General features: G+C 40.9%; 1 protein-coding gene across 1 annotated transcript in view; it reads right to left on the bottom strand.

Annotated features, from left to right (window-relative positions):
- GADL1 (glutamate decarboxylase like 1) overlaps positions 1-24,402 on the bottom strand; it is a 130,186-nt gene that overhangs the window by 87,978 nt on the left and 17,806 nt on the right. The window contains exons 2-9 of the mRNA XM_032784160.2: positions 20,572-20,744; positions 19,555-19,681; positions 16,959-17,049; positions 15,233-15,339; positions 11,726-11,841; positions 5,625-5,704; positions 5,459-5,513; positions 1,570-1,686 (exon numbers count right to left, since the gene is read on the bottom strand). Of these exons, the coding sequence (XP_032640051.1) occupies positions 1,570-1,686; positions 5,459-5,513; positions 5,625-5,704; positions 11,726-11,841; positions 15,233-15,339; positions 16,959-17,049; positions 19,555-19,681; positions 20,572-20,744 (866 nt within the window). The remainder of the gene's footprint in view (positions 1-1,569; positions 1,687-5,458; positions 5,514-5,624; positions 5,705-11,725; positions 11,842-15,232; positions 15,340-16,958; positions 17,050-19,554; positions 19,682-20,571; positions 20,745-24,402) is intronic.

Here is a 24,402-nt window from a genome sequence, read left to right on the forward strand (position 1 = left end):
TTATGAATATCACTTGAGTTATTTTCTGCAGTTACAAGAGTACTCACTCCACATTACTGAGCTTGAATAGATATGCATGGCTATACAAATTAATAAAATATAGGGTTACAGCCCCTCTACATCCACACACAAATACCTACCACTAAAAGCTAAAATAAACCACTATAAGCCTAGGATAAGAATTTTCAAACTTTTTCATAATAGGAACCACATCTTAATAGCAAAGTTGCCATGCTCACTGCATATCCTCCCATTCATGATTGTGCAAGACACCTCTCCTTCCTCTGGAAATCATGTACGATCTCTGGGGCAACTACAGCAATTGCACACATGGAAAAGTAGAATTTTCCAAATATTAAATTTTTTTTTTAGCTTCTTAAATACGATTTAGCAGCTGGAAACAAGAAAAGCCAGCTCTCTGCAGGCCACTAGCAAGTACTTCTCAGACTTCAATTTAGGAACCATAGGACAATTATCAGATCAAAAATATTATATTTGATAAGCAATGCCCTAACCATACTATTTCTCCAGCTCTTATATTAAAATGAATAGGGCCTATCCATCAAATCAATGGCAAAACTCACTGACTCAATTAGACGCATGATCAGGTTAAATATAAAAAAAGTGTCTATTTAAAACCCAGGTCATTTCCATTACAAAAATCTTAAAAAGTGTTCAAAATCAAAACAAAACAACATTATATCTTCCCTATAGACCCAGGTCCAGATTTTCCTCTGACTACATTGATATAAATCCCGAGTAATTCCATAGACTCAGTCAAGTTATTCTGGATTTATACTAGTGTAATTAAGAAGAAGAATCTGGCCTACAAGATTTAATTTTAGATTAAACAATTTTTTAAAAAATTAACTCTTCATACTAGTAACTCAATAGTTACTCCAGATAGAGATAATAAATTCAACTTTCCAACCTTTCACTTGTATAAGATTAAAACCTTATCATACAATGAAAAAAAATAGGGTTAGAGAACATTTTATTCTGAGCAGCCCAGGAAAATTTAAGTGGGTCAACAGGAAAGGCAAATCCAAGAATGTGAAACAGCCATCAGTTATTGTGATCAAGGCAGATTCTGCTCTCATTTGGACCACTATAAACTCACTGACTACAAGTCTTCCTAGTCTCATTGGGAACATTTGACTTTGACCCAGATCACAGTAACTATGCTATATCCAGCCCACATTAAGAAGCTGAAAGAATTTGAAGGAATATTTCTATACAATTCTCCTCTTCAAGACTGCATGGGGTTTGGTTTTGTCTTTTGGGTGGGAGGAAAGAGTGGGAAGCTGTTTAGAAGCATTCTTAAAGTACAATCTGGCAATCTGCAAAAAAGACTTTGACCAGGTTTCAAAACCCACTTCTTTTCTGGTTTTCAGCAAGCGGAACTTAGCAGAGAAAGTGGCTGCATTTCTCCTCCCCATGCAAAGAATGGCAAATGGAATTAAAGTCCTGTCTAATTTCTGAGTGCATAGAAATATCACAGCAGCCGAAGAAAGCATCAATAATGCTGAAGGAATACTAACAAACTACATGGTATATAAACTAACTTACATCCACATGCAGCCAAAGACCATGTCTTTCACAGATATCAGCGATTTTATCCAGAGGATCAAATGCTCCCAACACAGTTGTACCAGCTGTGGCACAGACAAGAAATGGTGCTGCCCCCTGTGAAATGATCCAAAACAAAGAAATGTCATTTGCACTGTTCATATCCTCTAATATGCATACTGAGCTAAAATATAACAAGGTCTAGAAAAGTAGGGCAGGTATAACAGTGTCTACATTTTAGTTTCTCAGCAGTAAAAGGCTAACTATGAGGTACTGTATTTAAAAATGCTGACTTTTGAAAACCAGCGTTCCAGGATGACATATTGTCATGGGCTGGACTCTACTAGATGCAGACTATACTTTGACAGCTCTGAGCCCTGTAAAGATGAAAGTATGCTGCATAGTTGACATCTCTCTTTTTTACTTTAATTGTCATTTCACAATCCTTTCCCTCTCACTGCTGTGTTTGCTGCAGCTCTGCCTAATATTGATGGCACCATTAGTTCAACTATCAGGCAAGGAAGTGACTCCATCTCTCAGGGGATCCCACCTGCATTACCTCTGCAGTGCTTGTATTATTCACCTTCTGCCTTAGCAGGTGCCAGCATATTCTAAAGCTGGAACCATTATCACTAACCCTAATGCCAGTGGCCCATAGCAAGTCACTGTGTCTGTCCTACTCTTCTGAAAATAGTAAGGATTATAGGCAGTGGTTAAACATATAGTGAGATCTTCTGCCATCTCTCTCTCAGACAGATTAGATAGACTGAGTAGTGAAACTTTTGGCAGCTTTGAGGTCTCTGGCAATTCTCTCTTTCCCTTTTGGTCTCAGCAGCAAAAGTTTTCCTGTTTAGTTAATCCTAGCAGGGAGATTACAATAGTAGACGGAATTCTGCCCTCCGTTACGAGTTTGTATCTCTTACTGATGTTAGTGAGAGCTTCACATGCAACCAAGTTTGCATTTATTTAGAGAAGCTAAATTCATCCCAAGCAGTACTGAGCGATATTATCGAACTCTCAGGTCAATAGGAGTGGTTAGTCCTCTGCACCACTCAAGGTCATGGCCAAAGCATGGTAAAATCACCACTGCATACGCACTAAAACTGGTATTAAACTGTTAAATTTGGGATTTCTCATCAACTACGTGCTTAATTTTAGGCTAACGAGAGGGACCTCTCTCTGATTTATTTTTAGGGCCAGATCCTCAGCTGATGTAAATCAGCATAGCTCCATTCATTTCAATTTATAGCAGTTGACAATCTGGCAATGTGATGTTTTATTTCAAATGAAATCCAGACCAACTTTAAATAACTATCACTTACTTTTAAGCATCCATTGAAGATATATAGGCCTCATTCACAATTACACTAAGGCAACTTTACAGCTAACCGTGTCAACAGGCCTTGCAGGGAGAGTCAATTTTACTTACACTTCCAGCACAGTGTAAAAGGCCTTAGTGTAAATGAGACTCAGGCCCATATGTTCACAAAAATCCCAGTCTGTAATGTCTCATTCCTCTCACAGTCTAAAACAAGTCAACTAATCTGAAACACAACAAAAGAGCCTGAAATTAAAGTACCAAGTGAAGCAACACTTCCGCTATGGCAATAATTCTATGTATTCATTACATTTAACAAAAATTCATTGAAGAATCCCTGCTGGTCTGCTCCCACAGTAAATGAACAGGCAAAGGCAAAACTCCCACTGAAGCCAACAAGGGGTTTGCCTGAATTAGGCCAACAGGATTGGATCCTCTATGAATTCTTGATAATGACCATAACATTTTTATTAAGTAGAGGAAGCATGTTTTTATTCTGCTTGCCATTATATTTAAGCAAATCCTTTTTTCTGAGTTTTTTCCTTCTTGCTGTAAGTACTAGGTCTAGTCGTATCATATTAGTAAAGAGGCCGAGGGTTCTCGTCTATTATGCCTCATGCAGTGTTGATCTCAGGATATTGGATAGACAAGGTGGGTAAGATCATATCTTTTATTGAACCAACTGCTGTTGGTGAGAGACAAATTTTCAAGCTTATCCAAAGCTCTTCTTCATGTCTGGACGCTATGTAACCTCGAAAGCTTGTCTGTCTCACCAGCAGAAGTTGGTCCAAGAGAAGATATTACCTCATCTACTTTGTCTCTTTGTTATGCTTTACAGAACACTCATGCACTTCCACCACTGCAGAATAAGAAAAAAAAATAGTCCTCTGGTGTCAGAAGAATATTTACTGTGATTCACTAAGGCATATTTCTGTGGAAAAATTATAAAATAGCATTTCATCAAGGAGAGAGGTACTTACAGAACCTAAACTGAAATGAGAGAACCTTTCAAAGTGCTTGTCGTTCCCATTTCAAGGCAAATGAAACAATAATAAACATTATGAAAGAAAGCAAATCTGTAACCGGAACAGTTTTAACAAGGAAAAAGTTTTCTTTTCTATAAAAATCAGTGCAACACAAATGGATCTAGCGCACTCTTCTTTTAGGTGCTTTTCTTTAAAATCATCCAAAAAATCAACAGTTCATCCACAGGCCAAGAAAGGAAAGTCCTTTTCTTACCTGAGCAAGGAATTTTTCCCTATTAGTCCAGCTAATTTATTGCTTTTTAGTTGCCCAGTTTTATTTTCACTTCTGCTTTCTCCTACCTGCTCAATATGAGTGAAGTGTAGGTCTTCTGCTTCAGCTGTCTGGGGGAGTGGAGGGGGGAAAGGAGGAATTTGTTTTGCTATGCAATTAGGCCCACAGTAAATCAGTAGTCAGAACTCAATATAGTACACGGTGGGGAAATAACTGTCAGTTTTTGGTTTAAGGATATACTTGTAAGACAGCCCTTATTGAAAGTTTTTTCTGCTGTCCTGGAGCAAGGCAGGATGGCACAGTCACTTCTGACTCCATTGCCAATGATGGGAAAGTAGGTATAAATGTCAGCCCCATTGTGCGTGGTCCAGAACATTAACATCCTAGATGGCACACCGACGAAGTGGGTATTCACCCACGAAAACTCATGATCCAAAACATCTGTTAGTCTATAAGGTGCCACAGGATTCTCTGCTGCTTTTACAGGTGTCTGTATGTGATTCCCAGATTGAGGCCTAAAGGCTCAATCCCAGACCTTGCTGCTTTGATGCACAAGTTGGGTGAATAGAGGAAGGCGCAGCTAATCAACCCAAGGAAAGATGATCTGAATCTTAGGAGTCAGGTTCTGGTCCCCAAGCTAGCGAGTTCATAAGCTAATGTCAGTAACAAGTGCTAGCTGACAGACTGAGGGCATATACTCTGAGCAGCAAAATACATCTCACAGTGCAATACCCTAGTCCCTGCAAATGCTACCCCCACTCTATTCCTGGATAGCAGGATCCCTGGAGGAACATAAACATTGGATGGAATCTCTGATCCCTGTCACTACACGGGGTGAGGTGGAATGTGGTACTACATGCTAAGACAACAGGCCTTTTTCCACACGGTTCTTAACATTTGCTGATTCTTCTCTTATAGCTTTTGCAGGTAGCTTTTGCTATAGTTAAAGATCATTACATTATAATCAAGAAAGCAGCAACTGTTTAAAGCAATACATTCATCATGTCAATTTATGAAGGCTTGAGGGCAAATGGAATATTGTGAGTGGAAAAGATGTACTAGAGTCCTTCAGAGCAGCATTATTTGATCTTATGATTAACACTAGCAAAGGCCTTAGGAAATGTTAATGGCCTTGTACAGCAAATCCTCCGGAATTCCTGGCTTACTGAACAATTTGTGGCAAGCAGGTTGCATGTGTAAGAACATTTGTATATGAACTGCCCTGTTGTAACTTCTGCTCACTCTTATTCCCCTTTCTTTCATTCAAATGCACAAACGCACAGCCTGCGTGGTCACTCTCTCTCCCCCTCTCACCTCTTTCCTGGCCCGCTGGACTTGTTTCTCCAGTTCCTCAGGTATCATCTTACCTCTAAGGGACACAGATTTAAAACTTTTTCAGTTATGTTCAAATAGGTTACTTACTTACAGCACTACTGCATTTTAAAAGGATCAGATCATGGCAGTGGCTCTGTTTTCTTACCTTTCATCTGTTGTGATGAAGTAAACATTCTGCGTGCCAATGCCCAGGAAAGAAGCTGCCTTGTTCATGGAATAATGACACTGAGTATATGAAAAAGACATCAAAAAAGTAAACTTATCTTTAAAAAAAAAAAACTTGACATGGTGTATAATGACATCAATATTTGACCATGGTCACATCACTAACTATATTTCCTAATGCAAACAACAAATTGTGAATGCTGTGAAGAAACAAGATAGCTCAAGTCAAATGACATGCACTGAATAGGTACAGTAGATAATGAGACAAAGAGTAATGTGGTCCACATTTAAGATACTGATAAAAAGATACCATAACACTATCTTCACACAAATGTGCACACAGAAAACCTGTTTCTCATTCATACTAAAGACACTGTATACAGCTCAAAGGGGCCTTATAAGTAGAAGTAAACATATACTAGTCCACTTCACACCACTCCAGCAGTGTGAAGGGGCCTTAAAGTGGGTGTTTACATTATGAGAGTAGTGTAAAGTGGCCTTAGTGTGAATAAGAATCAAGTTAACAATCTCTGCATTGTAGTTTGCAGTTTTTCTTCTATTTAATGCAAAGATTCAGAGTTTCATATTTTACCATATTTCTAAATTTCATCTTTGTGACCTAGGGCTTCACTATAGGAGTACCTTGTTCTGGTTTATCTTAGTTCACAGTCACAGTTAGCTATTGCACTTTAAATTCACACCCTGCCTTAATCCAAATTAACTTTTACATTTTACAAGCCTTTTACAAGACTTTAGGATTCCATCCTGCAAGGTACTGAGAAGCACCTGCAAGATGCTAAATGCATTCATCTCCCATAGAAGCTGGTAGATCCTGATGTGCCCTTAGCATCTCACATGAGCTCGCAGCACCTTGCAGTATTAAGCTTGCCCTAAACCTGAAAGGGTATTTTAAAATTGCTCTTGTTGGAAAATAGAAGCAAATCCCTCATGTTATTATTTTAGGGGTTAAAATAACATACATTCCAACAACCCTGAAGATATCTAGAATTGTTTCTTATCATACAGGAGGTGAAGCCAGGGATTGATTAATTTCATTTTCTTCCAGAGGAGTCACACAAAAGCAGTTACAGAGGAACATAATTATGAAAAATGTACAGCACTTTAATGTGTGGGTATGAATATATTAAGAGTATTCAAGCCTGTCGTGCTTATTTTGATGAGGTGGATCATCTCAAAGGGTTTTCTTTCTTTCCTTCTTTTTTTTAAAAAAACAGGAAGATTCTTTTTTCCTTTCAACTAAATAAATGCATGCAAAATACTAAACAGCTAATATCAGTCAGTCAATCTTAAAACTGTTTAATTTTCTAACATGACACACTCACAAAACCTTCAGGACTCATTCATTTAGACTACTGCAAGAATAATAGTATACATAGGTGGATAATTAATCTTGAATTACATCAAATTACATCAGTAAGTGGTAATATATTATAGAGATGCAATGTTTTTTGTTCATGAGAGATTTGGACTCCAGCAACAGAGAGTTTCAAATGACTTCTGAATGAATAAATAATTAAAAACAGCAATGGGGGGGGGGAAAGCTTGTTTATACCACTGACTTTTACTATTATGTTCAAATGAAACGCATGGCACTGAGTCACTGGGAAAAATCAAATTGCTCCAGAAAGCAGTGGATCTGCAAAATTTAAGTTGGTACATAAAAGCAGGTCACCAAATCATAGATCTTATTATGAAATGTGGACAGGGGCAAGAACATAAGTGCAGCTTCAGTATTTGAGATACTGAGAGAGAAAAAAATGGAAACTGACTGAATCTCCAAGGAAAACAACATGTAGATGTTGTCATTTCTGGACTTCAAGAGTCCAATCTGCTCCCATTGAAATAGGAGTAGTGCCTTGGATTTCAGTGGGAGCAGAAAAAGGCCTTAAGTGTATGGCCAGGAGGTATCATTGTAAAGAGGATAAGAGCTGTGCTAAAGCATAACTTTGGAGTGCTTCCATCACTGGACTAAAAGAAAAAAAATAGTATCCCAAATATACTGGCTCCAAAATATACTGTTTATTATTTGCTAAACACACTCATGTAATAAGTTACATAGCACCATTTTAACAAAAGATGCACATGTATTTACAGAAACTACAGTCAATCCACAGTGTCAATCCATTTATAACATGGCTTAGAGCTCCTATTTTAAGTAAACTCTTTTCAATCTTCTTTTGAGGAAGATATATCATCTGTAATCATTCAGGTTGAAAAAAGAAACCTTTTCAAAGCACAAGACCAAACTGAATACCAGTACATTTAAAATGGGGGAATGAATGCTGGGGTAAAAATCTGAGGACTGGTCCTGCTTTGAGCAGGGGGTTGGAGTAGATGACCTCCTGAGGTCCCTTCCAACCCTAATATTCTATGATTCTATGATTTTTTGTTGTAATTCCAAACACAATGTAACCTTGTCCTGCACTCATGAAGACAGAATAAAAATTAATATGTTCTTGTTTTTGAAAAGTTTTCTGGAAACCGGAGCACATAAAGCAATTATGTTATGGCTTTATTACTCATTATGTCTGTTGTAATCTCAGTAGCAGATCAAAGGGGTTGCTTAATATCGTACTCTCATACTTAGTTTACATGTATGATCAAGTCACATGGCGGAGGGGCTCAATTTCATCACACCAAAAAACTACCAGCATTAAAGTATTCATTGCAATTTCTCATGCAGTTCTTTTCTTCTCTTAGTCTCAATTTCATTGCATTTTCATCTTTCTGGCCCACCACAATGTTCTTATTCCTGAACAAAATCAGATAAGACTCAAATACAATGAAAAGGAAAAATGATTAAAATGTGGTTAATGACTGTAGCTTGAGTTGTACTCAGTTATGTATCGCAGGTTCAGAAACACCAGCTAAAACTCAGGAAGGCAGAATACTAACAATTTTTCTGCTGCTGTTATCTCAAGTGTCACTAAGGAACTGTCCAGCAAAGGTACGTGCAGTTTCCTCCATTAAACCACCATTATGTCAAGTAGCTAAGGATCTTCTATCTTCTTGAGTTAGAGTGCATGTTATCTAAACCTACTTTACCTTACAGCAAAACAGCAGAGACTGCCTACAATGGCATGTAGCCAACCTGTGACTGCTAGCAGCAAATATCACCAACGGATGGGACACTAGATGGGGAGGGCTTTGAGTTACGACAGAGAATTCTTTCCCAGGTGTCTGGCTGGTGGATCTTGCCCACATGCTCAGGGTCTAACTGACTGTCATATTTGGGGTTGGGAAGGAATTTCCCCGAGTCAGATTGATAGAGACCCTGGGCGGGGGTTGTCTTCCTCTGCAGCATGGGGCACAGGTCACTTGGGCATGGTTTAAACTAGGGTAAATGGTGAATTCTCTGTAACTTGAAGTGTTTAAACCATGTTTTGAGGAATTCAGTAACTCAGCTAGAGGTTAGGGGTCTATTACAGGAGTTGGTGGGGGAAGTTCTGTGCCCTGCAATGTGCAGGAGATCAGACTAGATGGTCACAATGGTCCCCTTTGGCCTTAAAGTCTGAGAGCAGGTCTATATTAGAAGTGCTACATCGGCACAGTCTGGTAAAGACACTCTATGCTGATGGGAGAGTGCTCTCCCGTAGACATAATTCTCCACCTCTGCAAGGGGCAGAAGCTATGTGGGCAGGAGACAGTGCTTAGGTCACTGTAACCTGTGTCGCTTGTGGGGGAGATGTTTTTCTCACACCCCTGAGTGACGTAAGTTAGATCAACTATATGTATTTCCAAGCAAAATGGGGCCTAGATCTCCACTGGAAGTAATATTAATAATAATTATACCACCTGTGCCAATCTAATCTCAAAACACAACTATACTCAACCTAGTTTGTTTAAAGGGTTGTGAAGGTCACAAAGCCCAAGGGGCAGAGATGTAGGTGGGAGAAAAGAGGCTCTAATTAAAGGCTGAAGCTCTGACGGAGAATTAGTGCCGGTGGGCATCCCTCCTACTACAGTCTCCCACCTGAGTTTTGCATATGTTGTGTTCATGGGAGGCAAGTTTGTAGAAATTTTGGTGGTGCTCAGAACCCGCCCCCCACAACTCTTCCCCCCCACAACTCTGACCCCCTCAACTCCGCCTCCACTTGCCTAAGGCTCTGGGCGGGCTTTCAGGGGGAAGGTCTAAGGTGCAGGTCCTGGGCTGGGGATTAGGGTGCAGGAGGGGTGCAGGCTTTGGGAAGGAGTTTGGGTGCTGGGAGCAGGCTCTGGGCTGGGGCACAGGGTGGGTGTGCAGGAGGGGGTGAGGGCTGCAGGCTTTGGGATGGAGTTTGGGTGCAGGCTCTGGGCTGGTGGTGGGGGTGTAGGAAGGGGTGAAGGGTGCAGGCTCTGGGAGGGAGTTTGGGTGCTGGGTGCGGGCTCCAGGCTGGGGCAGGGGGTGGGTGTGCAGGAGGGGATGAGGGGTGCAGGCTTTGGGACAGAGTTTGGGTGCAGGCTCGACTGGGGTGGGGGTGTAGGAAGGGGGAGGTGATGCACGCTGGGGCAGAGGATCAGGCTGCAGGGGAATGAGTGTTGGGGCTGAGGATGAGGGCATGATGCAGGGGGCTCAGAGCTGGGCAGAGGCTCAGGGTGCGGGGGGATGAGGGCTCTGGCTGGGGCAGAGGATTAGGGTGCAGGGGGATGAGGGTTGGGGCTGAGGATGAGGGTTTGGAGCGTTGGGGACTCAGGGCTAGGGCAGAAGAGCAGGGTAACGGCAGCCTGCCTTGCCATTAGTGGATGGCAGATGCTAGACCCTGGGGCAGCAGACAGCAGTTCTGCCGGGAGCTGATCTGCGAGCAGGCAAGGACGCAGCGGAGGGGGGACGCAGGGGGAGGGGTGGAAGGCGGAGGCGGTGTGGAGATCCGGGGGGGGACCTCCTGAGCGACCTCTGCCGGAGGGACATCCGACCCTCGCCCCCTTGGGACCTCCTGAGCGACCCGCGGCGGAGGACCCACTGACCCCCCCCCGCCCCTAGGACTCCTGAGCGTAACCCAGGGCCGGAGGGGGACCACAACCCCATCATCCCCTGGCGGAACTCCTTGATTACCTTCTGGGCCGGGAGGGACCCATGACCCACCACCCCCCTGCCCCCTGGACCTCCTTGAGCGTGATCTCTGGGCGGAGGGACCCACTTGAGCCCCCCCGCCCCCTGGACCTCCTGAGCGACCCCCTGGGCTGTTGGACCCATCCCGCCACCCCCGGTGGGACCTCCTGAGCGACCTCTGGGCCGGAGGGACCCACTGACCCCCTACCCCAGTTGCTCTGGCTGAATTTGACCCCCCCTCCCTGGGCTGGAGGGAGGTGAAACCATCTCCCACACGTCCTTTTCCTTCCCCAGGCCAAGGCTGCGGCGAGTTTGCCAGGGCTCCAGGGGCGGTCGGGGCCGGGGCCAGGACCCGATCCAGGCAGGGCCGGGGGAAGAGACCTAGCTCCAAATATTGCTGGAGCAGGGCACCCGGCCCTGAATATTCCTGGAGCCCAGGCACCTCGAGTCCATATAACTCGCCGCCTATGGTTGTGTTTGAAAGCTTTAAAACAGGAAGAAGTTTTTAGATTCTTTAAAGTAGCCTTGTTTAGAGAGCTTCAGTGAAAGGTTTTGCCAGGATTCTCTTTGTTGGGTTTGATTCTCCACTGCAGCCAAGCTGTGCTCAGAGCCAGTGGAGAAGCCGGGGGGGGAAGAGGGGCAGGGAGTCAGTTGTAGCTTTCTGACTATGGATTGCCTGGCCCCAGCATAAGCTGAAGCTGCAGGATAGCAGCTTTAACTTGCACTACCGAGGTATATTCCTGCTAGACGTTATGTCAGTGGGAAATCAGACAGAGGAGCTCTGTTTCACCACAACCTCTCCTTTTCCCAACACCAGAGATTGTCAGGAGATGGAGAGTTTATCTGTGCAGAGAGAATTCAACACCAGCCATCTCTACACATCATGTTTCCTGCTGTATAATGACGACCCTTTTATTATGCTTGGAACAGCATTAGACACACAATCAAACAATGGAAATGTACAGCATATGCAAAAGAAAAAAAGTTCATTAATAAAAAGTCTATAATGAAGATGGGTGCAATTTCTTTACCTCTTCTGATGTAAACAGGACCAGTCTTGGCAGCCCTGAAAGCCCCCTTTCCTTTATGTCAGGACAGTATTTATACCTTGCTAAGTTCATAGCATACATATTAGAAACAGAGCCACCTGTAGAAAACAAAAAACACACACAAAACAACATATTCATTTATTATATTTTAGAAATTCAAACCAATAAGTAATTCCTGGCGCTCATCTTGTGCTGTGGGCACCTAGCCCATAAATGAAAACCACAAAACTAGCCTGTAAATAAATCCATCATAGCCTAGTCCTTATTCAAAAGCCTGGGAGATGAGAAAAGAAAAGGAGGCTTTGCTGCTTGCTTGGAAGGTTAACATATCTGGGCTGTAGTGGACCAAATGGCAGGGGAATGAGTCCGGAAACCAAGAAGTCCGCATAGAGAATACCTGGCGACCAGTTCCTTCATTGTATACATAGTGGGAGCTCCAGCGCCTTTGCTAATCTCAATTGTGGCAGTATACCACGGAAAGAGAGAGGGTCCCTCAGGCAACAAGGTCTCAATCCATTTGGAAAGGAAAAAGGGGAAAGAGACAATTAGGAGGAACTGGAAGGAACAGAAGATCTCTGGGAGAAGATCTGGAAGGGAAATGGAAGAGCTCAAAGAAACAGATGGGATTTTTTAGAGGCAAGACTGGCTTATATAAAAATTCAGTTTTATGGAAACTAGAAAATAATGATACAATTAATGTACTAAAGAACCTTTTAGTGTCCTCAGATATATTTTGAGTAAATTTGCTTTAAAAAAAATCTGCAGAATATGCCAGAGGTTTTTCTAAAAGTATGCACAGAATCTAGGACAAAAAAAAATCCACAAATTTGGTATAATTTCCCACAAATTTCCAATGTCTTTAATTATGGTTAATTTACTTTTATACCACTTATTGGTAGGATACATTAACTACTTCTCATCCCTTCCACTAACTATATTTTAACATTTGCTTCTTTTTCACAGGAAGCAGATTGGAGAATCTTACAGCTTGGTATCTTGATGCTAATAATTCGGTACAGAAAGATTTTGGGAATAAATTGTTACATTCCATTCTCCCTGTGCACCTGTAGCTGAAATAAATTGACAATATTGCTACTTTTTAAACAAAACAAAAAGGGTATTAAAATTTAGCCTTTAAAAAAATTTAACCAGAAATATTTCATGGTCTACCTGCTCATATCATTTCAAAACAGTATCACACCAAAAGGAGTTTGCTCAAGTCACTCCTACTAAAATAAACATTGACACCTAAAATGTAGGCAGTGTACACAGAGGAGTACCCGGTCACACCATTGACTGGCTTTCATGCAGATAGTTATAAAGATGCTGGCAGAAGAGAAGAGTAACCAGGAATGGCCTTCAGGAAATGTGCTGGATGAGCACAAGTTGTACATGATACACACTGATATAAAGATGTAAAATGCAGGTTGCATTGTGCCTGACTTTCGTGTGGGTGCATGGGTCAGGCATCTTGCACAAGGAACATGCACAAACACAGCCCTATGCTAGGGACTGACAACCAGCTCAAAGGCTGTCCCCTTCATAGCAGTCAGTGGAGCTGGCCAGCCGTACAGAAGGGAGCACTGCAGGATGGTGCGGTATATGCACCCCTCCTACATGCTCCAGAGGCACAATCACCCTCTGAGGCAGTACAACTTCACCCCACATCTCAGTGCCAGGTTCTAAGTAAACTATACAATGTGGCCCATAACAGCTAATACATTGCTTGGAGACCTCCTGCTCAATGTATTTTGTAAAGCACTTGTGGGCCTCTGAAACTATGACCACTTTAAATGGCGCAGTCTTACTCCAAATTCAGTCTGAGTAGATTAGCTCATACTGACAGATAACTGGAGCCTGAGACTGCTTGTCATAGTATACTTTCCTCAGCCTTAACCTTAGAGTCCAAAAATGAGGTACTAGCATGAAATCCTCTAAGCTTAATTACCAGCTTAGATCTGATATCCTGCCACCAATCAGGACTCTGAGTGCCTGATAAACTCTGGTCTCCCCAAGACCTTCCCTGGGGACCCCCAAGATCCAGACCCCCTGGATCCTAACACAAGGGAAGTAAACTCTTTCCCTCACAGTGCTTTCTGAGCTTCCCTCCCTGGGTTACTGGAGATACGTGATCCAATCCTGAATTCTTAAAAGAGGCTTCACTCTACCCTCTTCTCCTCACAGAGCAAATACGATAAGCTGTGAATCTAAAAACAAGAGGCAAATTTATGCTTTCTTCCCCGCAATTTCTGTAAGTCAGACTCAATTTCCTAGCCTCACAGGGAAAAAATCTAACAGGTTTATAAAATCAATTTATAGTGAAAAAAGAAGAAAAAAGTAAAGTCTCTCTGTAATCTAGATGGTAAATATTACAGGGTCTTTCAGCTTATAGACAATGGAGAAAAGCCTTCTCCAACAGAAACACAATTTAAAATACTTTCAGCCAAATACACATTAAACTCTACCAGCCAGATACACAGTTGCAAATACAGAAACAATCAAAAGACTATAACAGCCTTTTTACTCAATCCTCACTATTCTGAATATGTAAGAGACTGTAGCAGGGAGGTTGGCAGAAACTTGGTTGCACCTCTACTCTAGAACAAAGCAAAACCCAAAAACCACAAAGGCTTCCCTCCACTGAGATTTGAAAGTATCTTGTTTCCTGATTGGTCCTCTGGTCAGGTGTTGCAGGTCACTGTTTGTTAACCCTTTACAGGTGAAAGAGACATTAACCCTTAGCTATTTGTTTATGACACTGCTGCCCACTCAGGTCACTGAAGGTGATCTTACGGTTGATATTAAAGAGAACTGGGTGAGCTCCAATACCAAGGGGCTCTAAAATTCATTCTGTGCAATTTTTTGTTAATTGAGCCATACAGCTGCTTTCATTTCATGTGACTGTACAGATTCACAGAATTTTTATTATGATGGTCTAGAACAGAGGTGGGTAAACTATGGCCCGCGGGCCACATCTGGCCCGCAGGACAGTCCTGTCCAGCCCCCAAGCTCCTAGCCCAGGAGGCTCGCCCCCAGCCCCTCCCCTGCTGTTCCCTCTCCTCCGCAGCCTCAGCTCGCTTGCTCTGCCACAGTGCTCTGGGCGGCAGGGCTGTGAGCTCCTGGGGCAGCACAGGTTCAGAGCCCAGCCTCAGCTGCTCTCTGTCCTGTGTGGCGGCGGCAAGGGCGTGGCCAGGCTCCAGCCGGGCAACACAGAGGTGGGGGGTGGGCCACGAATCCCTCCCCTAACCAGCCCTCCATACAATTCATGAAACCTGATGCGGCCCTCAGGCCAAAAAGTTTGCCCACCCCTGGTCTAGAAGCTTGGGTAAAATAACTTTATTAAAAGCTAAAAGTCCTTGCGTCATCTGATTTTGCATGCTTTTTTGAGTACACTAGACATGCTAAATAATAAAAAATTCTTAATCTGTAGTTTTCTGCAGTTTCTATAGGTTAGTTTGAAATTCAGAAGATGGAAGGCTGTTTTCTTACCTGGATTAAATATGCCATCACCTTCTTTCCAGCCTATGAATTCAATCATTTTCTTCAGGACTGCTTCTTCCACTAACAAAAACACGGGGGACACCTCATATGTATATCTGAATAAATATAGAAGTATCATGATTGGCAATAGACTACAGAACTCATGGTCACAAGACATCAGAGACTAAGAATTTAGCAAGATTCAAAGAGGGACTGGAGATTTATATAGATAAGAATATCCAGAATTTATAATGTTAATGATAAAAAAAAGTTTTGAGAGGAAGATAAAATCTCATGCTTCTGGGTTTAAGCTAATCTCTAACTATGGGGTTAGGAGGAAACTTCCCTCCGTGGCAGTTTATCCCACATCAATCTACTGTGTGATTTCTTGCACCTTCCTCTGAAGCCTCTGGTGCTGGATTTCAATATACCAAAGGTCTAATCCAGTATGTCAATTTACTCTGTTCCTAACAGCATCATGACACTGACCTTTACATTTTCAAAGCAATGCATAGGGATTTCAGTCATTTGACTCAGATTAAGTGAATAACAACTACCAAAACCATACACTACTGGGGATAATTACCCATTTTATGTAAGTTATCCTTTTGTTTACTACACCTTTACATCTGCCTCCCCAATCAGGAAGCCATTTGTGTTCAGTTCAGTGCAGACTGTTTCAGAGAAGATACACACACTGTGCTCTCTCATGGAGACTTTACTTTTGTACTTTTTTTAGTGTGTTACTCTCTTCATCAAAAACAGAAGTCACTCAGGTTGAAAATGTGTATGGAAAACATAACATCCATGAATGTAACTGGACAAATTTTTGTGGGTGCTGAACTGTAGGAGCTCCTGTTGCTTCTGTAGTTTGGCACTCAAAACATTGAAAGCTCTCCCTACCTGAAGCAATCGTACTTGGACCGTAGACTTCGGTTTTATCTTCCCCGTATTGCTTGGACATATACATATACAACATTTGTGCAAATTCATTGTGGTGCCCATACTTAATACTATGTGGAGCAAATACTGAAGGTGACTGAAGGACTCCATTGAGCATGCTTACAACAGTTCAGCTAACATCAGTCCTAACTTTGGATCAGCTTTAAAATATCAGTCCCAAAATGGGAAAAGTTTATTTAAGGGCATATAACTTCGGGATGCTAAGAAAGAAAAATGAATCCATTTAAACACTTCATACCAAACAAACACTATGAAAACAAAAAATAACATTTGTACTAGCTGCACCTTGAACACCTGGGAGCATATTTGATCTCCATTATAATGGCATAAATCCCAAACACCACCACTGAAGTTACCTTGGATTTATACTGATGGAAGTGAGATCAAAGTCCTGCTTATTGAGAGGACAGACTTTATCTGAATAAGTTTGTTTTTAAAAGTATATCTAAATAGCATATCTAGATCCCCTAAATAAGAATAAATTTACAGGTAAAAGGGATGACAAACAAAAGCCCTTCAGTGGGGGATCTTTACTCCTAAATTAAGACCCACAGACTGAAAAAGGCTCCAACAGCTTGGCCAAGTTTCTGTTGAAGTATATGGTTATGTGATACAGAACCAAACTCTGTTATTATCCCCAGTTTCCTGCTAAAAGTCCTCTGTGTTACTGTAAACAGAAACCTGAAGTGGATATTCATAATTTTAAAAAAATCTGGAATGTTACTATAGTGTTCCAGGGTCATCTCAATGAGTACAAAAGAGATACACTTACACACTCGGGTTTAATGCTTCTGTAATGAAACGAGCCACTAAAGAGTAATAATCAATACCAGCATACAACTGATTGAAAAATCTTGGATGATCTGCAGATTTAAAAATGAAACATAAGTTCTCCAGTATACTTCACAAGTAAAAATAAACACAACAGCATCTCTACTGCATGACCACAGGATGCAGGTATATAGATTAAAACATACTACATGGCCCAACAGCAGCATTTTACTTGATTATCCCTTTAGTGTCCCTGTGATGTTCTTTTCTTTCCCCAGATTGGCCAAACTTTTCACAAAGGGTGAAATTTGTAACTGTGCTCAAACAAGGTGTAAGTGGGACTTAAATAGCACCTATGCCTCCTGCTGGCCTTCTTCATAGGGGTGAAGTTATTAAGACTGCTTGAAAACTTCCTGCTGAAACTTCTGAAGGAAAATTTGGTTTAGTTTAAACAAAAACTTTCATAGAAAGTACCAGTTTCAGTTTTGACCCCCCGCCCCAAAAAAATTTCCACTGAAAATTTTAACAAAAAATTTCTCATTTTCATTTATATTTTCTGCTGAAAAAAAATCACCATTTTCTGACCAGTTCTAGAATTGACACGTACAGACTCATCTTGTGAGGCAGGAGCTGAGGGCAGTCTGACTCTGCACTCTACATTTGACTTCCTAAATTTCACTTTCCATTTTAATCCTGCACTGAACTTTACTTATTTAAGATATAATTGTCCAATTCTCATTGGTCATTTCTCATATTGCAGTGAGACTACTTGTGTGAGTTGGACTATTCAGGTGAGTACTGCAAGCAGGATTTGAACACAAATGGAATGATATTATAGATAATTTTCATTTACCCCATCAATGTTCGTCTTTCATACTCCTCCCTGCCAACCTGTGGGGAAGTTTTTGTTTTTTAATTTCCCTGTTAAATTACTTTAAAGAGCCAGCCTCTCTGGAAATGCTTTTCTAAATGTTTCCTTTTTAAAAATTGTGTTTCTTTCTTTTACCAGAATTTCTGAGATACAGAGAAAGAGAGAAACTGTCTTTTACCTTAATTTAAGTGGCACCATTTGGGGGTGCTGCACCGTTAAATATATAACAATAAAGAGAAATTATGTTAAAGTAATCTAAAAGTTTTCATCATAAAATCAATTCAGTTCAGGGTCCGCTACCATCTGGATTATAGTTCACCACATTGTAACTAGGTATTATAAAACAGGGTGAATTCATGACAGACTAGAAGCCTTAAATCTGAAGCTTTTGGTAGCTTTTATAGTTAGGGTTACATTACTTGTGCATCTTGCTTTTGTATTTAATTCATTTTCTAAGGTGGCACAGTGCAACAAATGAAAATGTAAAGAAAAATTACAAAATGAAGATAATATATTCCACTGACATTGTAATGACTTCTGCATATTAATATTGCATGCGACTCTTCAGATAAGCACTGCTAATTTCTGTGTTCTTCAAAAACATATGCTCACTCTCAAAATTATTTTTTTATTCTGTAACAACAGCATCTTTAGCAGGAAACATACCCAGTAATTTATATCAAACGTCCTTCACACCTTCTGAAATACACTGTGAGTGTAGGATATGTAGCTATGCTTCTGCAATTTGAACTAGGCTTTTGATACACCACCCTATTTCCTAAACAGATGTTACTCATTTCTTTCTGTTGATATTTGGTTATACAGAATGCTTTTCATCAAGGTTACCTGACTGGGGTCAATCCTGCAAGGTGCTGGGTGCCTTTTCTGAAATGCTGAGCACTCATCCCCCATTGTCTTGAGCAGGAATTGGGGCTGACTAGAATTTTACAAGGGGATACTCAGCACGTAGCAGGATTATGCTCCAGGTGAAATTTGTATCCACTTGTGAAATGGCCAGTATATACCACACTCAGTCACTTGATTACATTTAAAAAGTGATTTAAAGCATGCATGAAGGTTTTGACTTTCCTTTTGCAAACAGACTGGTTGCTATAGGTTAACAGTAAACGCAGTGCCATTCTTGACCAACAGGCTGACTTAACCTTGCCTTAGTTGCATTAAATGGCAGTGACTATGACATCACTATTCACCAACCAGACAGCAGGAAGTCCTATGCAAAGGTGTTGGGGATTCATAAAGGTCTTTCTCCTGCCTGATTTGGTAAATTGTTATATCATATTCCATACCTGTCTAGAGGCCAAAGGTGTCTTTCAAGAGACTTTAGAATAGCAGAGTCTCCCATTAACATCAATGGTAATCCCTCGCAGGGTTTTTTAATGTCATCATACAGATTTTAGTCCCTCTCAGAAATCCATCTGATCACTGTGAGGATCCAGGTAGCTTGGCAGGTATGATACTCTCATTTTACAATAAGGACTAGATATGAAGGAGAGAAGAATTACTTATGCCAGCATTTACGCAAACAGCTATAGAACAGCCAATGAAAACATTCATACGCTTTCATATGGTTACAGGCACGTAGAAAATGTTGACATAGCAAAAAGTCACCTTGTTTCCTGAAGGGTAACAAAGTTTAGGAGAAAATACCCTGACTTCAGAGTTTTTGAAGGTAATAAGGTAACACAATTAGAACTCAAATTCCTACTAGTTTTGACGCTGTATCGAATAATGTCCTGGCAAAGTTGCAAGAGTCTCTGATGGGGCTCTCCAGTATCCCTCATTTCCAGATCGAGAAGTTTTTTCAGTTTTTCAGGAGGCTGCCATTCACAAACCTAATGATGGGGGAAATGCCAGCAATTAATACATGTTGGTGAAGACCAATGTTATGGTAATATAACCTCACTCACCAATGGATTCTGTAATGTAATGGTTTCCAAAGTAAGAAAATTGCACTTAAAAGTGCAGCACACTCTCAACAGCAACTCTGTAAAAATGGCCTCATGGGATCCTATTTTTATTGTGTCTCAGGAACTCCCTGCTCAAACTTGTTATGGTTAAAAGCAAAAAGATTATTTTTCTAACTGCTGGAGCTGCAAACTCAACCTGGAATCTGGAAACCAAGATGAGTTGCTTCTGCTTTGTATATCTTTTTTAGGCATAATAAACCTGTAGACCAAATTCTGCCTTCAGCAACCCCCATGAAATCCCAGTGTCTTCAAATGCTGTTGTGCCAGGGGCATGGAGCTGGCTCATGCAGCCCACAAATGGGCAAGGCCTACCTGTCCAGCACCTCTCTCAAATAGCCTCTGCAAATAAGTGCACTATGGAACCCAGACAAGTCTGTAATGCTGCCCTCCTCCAGTGGTACCATAGCCACCCTTCCTCAGGGTTGAATCTGTCTCTGACACAAATGCTCTTGCAGGCTCAGCAAACTCAAGGGTAAATTTGGCCCCAAGACAAAAAAAATGGCATTTCAAAGTAACGTAGGAAACATTTTCTTGCAAATGTATATTTTAATTTAATTTAATTATGTTATTAAAAGGTTTCATGACGCCATATTTTAAAATCCAGACAGCTATATTTTATTTCAAAACCTAACCACACACTAAAAGCAAGTTCAATGCCATTTATGTGCTATAAAACTCAGCTGTCTTGGAAAACTAAAGTTTTTAATCACTCATATCTATTACAATATATTTTCAAACTGATTCCAAGGCTTTACCTTCTCTGTTACATCAGCAGCTTTCTGTATGACCTCTTCCATTATGATCTTACAGGCATCTTCTACAAATTTTTCTCCTGCTTTTGAATCTGTTATCGGGCCATTCAGAATGACACCATTCACCAAGACAGCATTCTTCGTCCTCTGGAATATTTCCTGTTTATTACTATCAACTGTAAAAGAAATACAACTTGGTTAAAGTGATGCCTGAGCAGCTAAATCAGTGGTTCTCAACCAGAGATATATGTACCATTGGGGGTACATCAACTCATTCAGATATTTGCCTAGGCTACATAAAAGCACTCCTGAAGTCAGCACAAACTAAAATTTCCTAGACAATTATGTGTTTATGCTGCTCTGTATACTATGTAAGTACAATATTTATAGTCTAACTGATTTATTTTATAATGATATGGTAAAAATAAAAAAGTAAGCAATTTTTCAGTATTAGTGTGCTGTGACACTTTTGTATTTTTATGTCTGATTTTGTAAGTTTTTAAGTGAGGTAAAATGTGGGGGTACACAAGACAAGTCAGACTCTTGAAAGGAGAATAGTAGTCTGAAAAGGTTGAGAGCCACGGAAGCTAAATCATAAGCTGGAAAAAAGCAATCTCTCACTACTGACAATGTATTAAACTCTGTACACATAGCCCAGTGTAATTAATGAAGTCCTTAGGGAAACAATTGCCATGGATCTTTGCATGCATTAAGAATGCAAAATTAGACCCTAGAATAGGAAGGGAACAGCTTTAAAAATAGAAGTGATCTAATTTCATTAATTTTTAGATTAGACAGACAGAAGGGACCATTATGATCATCTGATCTGACCTCCTGTATGACATAGGCCATTGAACTTACCCAAAATAATTCCTAGAGCAGATCTTTTAGAAACACATCCAACCTTCATTTTAAAATGGTCAGCGATATAGAAGCCACCACAAACTTTGATAAATTGGTCCAATGGTTAAGTCCTCTCACCACTGAAAATGTACACCTTATTTGAAGTCTGAATTTGACTAGCTTCAACTTCCAGCCATTGGATTTTTTCTGCCCGTTGATTGAAGAGCCCATTATTAAATATTTGTTCCCCATATAGGTACTTATAAGTTAAGCGAGTCAGCCCTTAACTCTTTCTTTGTGAAGCTAAACAGATTGAACTCTGAGTGTCTCACTATACGGCAAGTTTTCTAATCCTTTAATCATTCTCATGGCTCTTCTCTGAACCCTCTCCAAATAATCAACATTTTTCTTGAACCGTGGGCACAGAATTGGTCATAGTATACAGAGGAAGACATAGTCTCTGCCCTGAAGAGCACAAAGCCTGAAATAAAAAAAGATGTGGGAGGTGACAAGCACCTGGCTTATTAGCTCCATATTAAGCACACTAGGTTTCTTTCTCCTCTGACCTTTCTTCCACCATTCAGCCCTTTTTCTTTCCTCATGGAGAAATTCCCAGCATTATTTCCAGCATCCTTACACTCCTAACTCCCTCCATCCCTCCCAACGTCTAGCCTGATTGTTCTGACCACACCACCATTTTCCCTCTCCTTCAATTCTTCCACCAGCTCCCCCTTCTCTACTGCATCAAGTTCAAGCTTCTCGCAATTGCTGTCAAAGCCTCTTCCCAACTCTACTCCTCCCCTGATCTCATCATATCACCCCACATCTGATCTGTTCTTCAATGATGCCGTATCTTTCTTGTCCACTTCTCCCACAACCATCTCAATGCTTTCTTCCCTACCACCCTATACAATGGATGCACTTCCTGAGGTGATCCACAAAGCCCTTGTCATCATCCCCTCGTATAGATTTTTCCTGAAGCCACACTGCTTTTATATCATTAGGAAACTAGCTGACTAAGGCATCTACTTACCTACTTCACTTATTTATCTCATGAGAGAAGACCAGGAGTCCAATTTTGGCTGAGATGCGCATAAAGTGGACGGTGACACATTCAGGAGATGTCAGAGCAATAGGCTGATATGTTAGATTGAACAGATAAAGACAGGCCAGAAGTGGACAGGTAGTTCTGCAGCTATTCATGGGTGCAGAAATGGTAATTAAAGCCATGTGATAAGGTTGCTCATAGATAGGGAGCACAGAGTGAAGAGAGGGTCTAGGACAGAGCCCTGTGGGAACTCCCATTGGAAAGTGATGGAGGGGAAGACTACTAACTAAATGAGACACAAAGTACAGCCAGAGATGTGGCAGGCGACCCAGTACTTCAATAGGGCAAAAGAGGACAGTATCTCAAGCAGGAGGGAGTGGTTAGCACTATCAAAATGCAGCAAGGAGGTCAAGAAAAATGAGAATGAAGTGGAGACCCTGAGATTTGAGTAGGAAGAAGTCATAAGGGACCTTGATGTGAACAGTTTTGGTGGAGTGGAGAGGACAGAAATCTGGTTTGAGGGGGATCTAAGATGAAGTTGGGGGAGAGGAACTTGGGGTAAAGATTGTAGACTGCACATTCTTGAGTCTGAAGGTGAAGGGGAAAAAGGGATGAGGTAGTCAGAGAGACAGGCAAAGTATAGCATCTTCACCTCTCAGCACCCAGCCCTCTTCCACATGTAGGAAGTATTGAGAAAAATTCTGCCAGGTTTTCTGAGTTTGCTAGCCCTTCCACTATTGATTTTACCATGAGAAGGAACGGTAGGGCATGAAGTTGATTTATGCAATGATATCCCATTATTAATCTTGACAAAATTCAATTTTTTATTTTTTTCATAATTTCAACAAATAATATTGATGTTTATTTTTAAACATTTTTTCACTATTTTTATGAATTTCAATATTGACAATTTTGGGGAAATTAAGGGGTGTTTAATGACAGTAAACTAGAAGATTCAAAAAGTTAAAGCTTTGTCATCATTAAAATGGGATGACATCACACGTCAAAATATACAAAGTAAATATCCTTAAATCAAACTTAAATGAAACTTCAGTAACTTTGCAAGCAGCATTTTTCTTATTTTGCCTATCTGTAAATTTTTATCAAATATATTTGTTCATCATTTTGTGCATATACAGTGAAATAAACGTTTACCAGCATTTACCAATTAAAAAAAAAAAAAAAAATCAATCCTTCCAAGCCTGTCCATGACGTATTAGGCTAAATCTTTACTCTATAGATCCCTTATGATTATTTTGTCTCCAATCACACAAAACAAAAAAGCAAGAAAATCCAAGGTCAAGTCCATCAGTCTGGACTTGATTTTGATCTTGAATCTATATAAATCGTAAGTAATTCCGGTGACATAAATGCAGAAACACTGGCTTAAAACCAGAGACATTAATTCAGCCCATTTCCTGAGGGATTTTATCATTACATATTACTGAAGGAATCTCTAGAAAAGAAAGCTCTGGCTCCACAAAGGAGCTGCTCCTACACATTGCTCCATGATCCCATCAACAATTTGGCTCCTTAAGGAGCAGTGCTATCATTGGCTCTCTTGCTTATCCCTGTAAAATCAAAAAGTCCTCTCCAAAGTGACAATGAAACTACAGGCATGGCACAAAAGTGAATGCTGCAAGGGATCACATTAACTTATGTGCGAATAACCACTGAGTTACAAGAGGTGGTGTTCACTGGTCCCATTCAGGCACAATCAAGAGCTTTCTAGCCAGGATGCCGCATTATTGCCATAGAGGGGCTTGTCTAGGCTTCTGTGGAGTGGGGAAGCAAACTGTGGCAGCACCACTCTCCCTCTTCACATTTTTTTAACTCTCCTGTCCATTTTTAATTCTTTTTTGCTCCTATCTGCACTTCCCAGCAGAAGCAAACATGTGACCTTTCACGCTGGCCTAAATAAATGACTGCCTATTTCCAGCATG

Source organism: Chelonoidis abingdonii, chromosome 2 (genome assembly GCF_003597395.2).
Source record: "Chelonoidis abingdonii isolate Lonesome George chromosome 2, CheloAbing_2.0, whole genome shotgun sequence".
Taxonomy (NCBI): domain Eukaryota; kingdom Metazoa; phylum Chordata; order Testudines; family Testudinidae; genus Chelonoidis; species Chelonoidis abingdonii.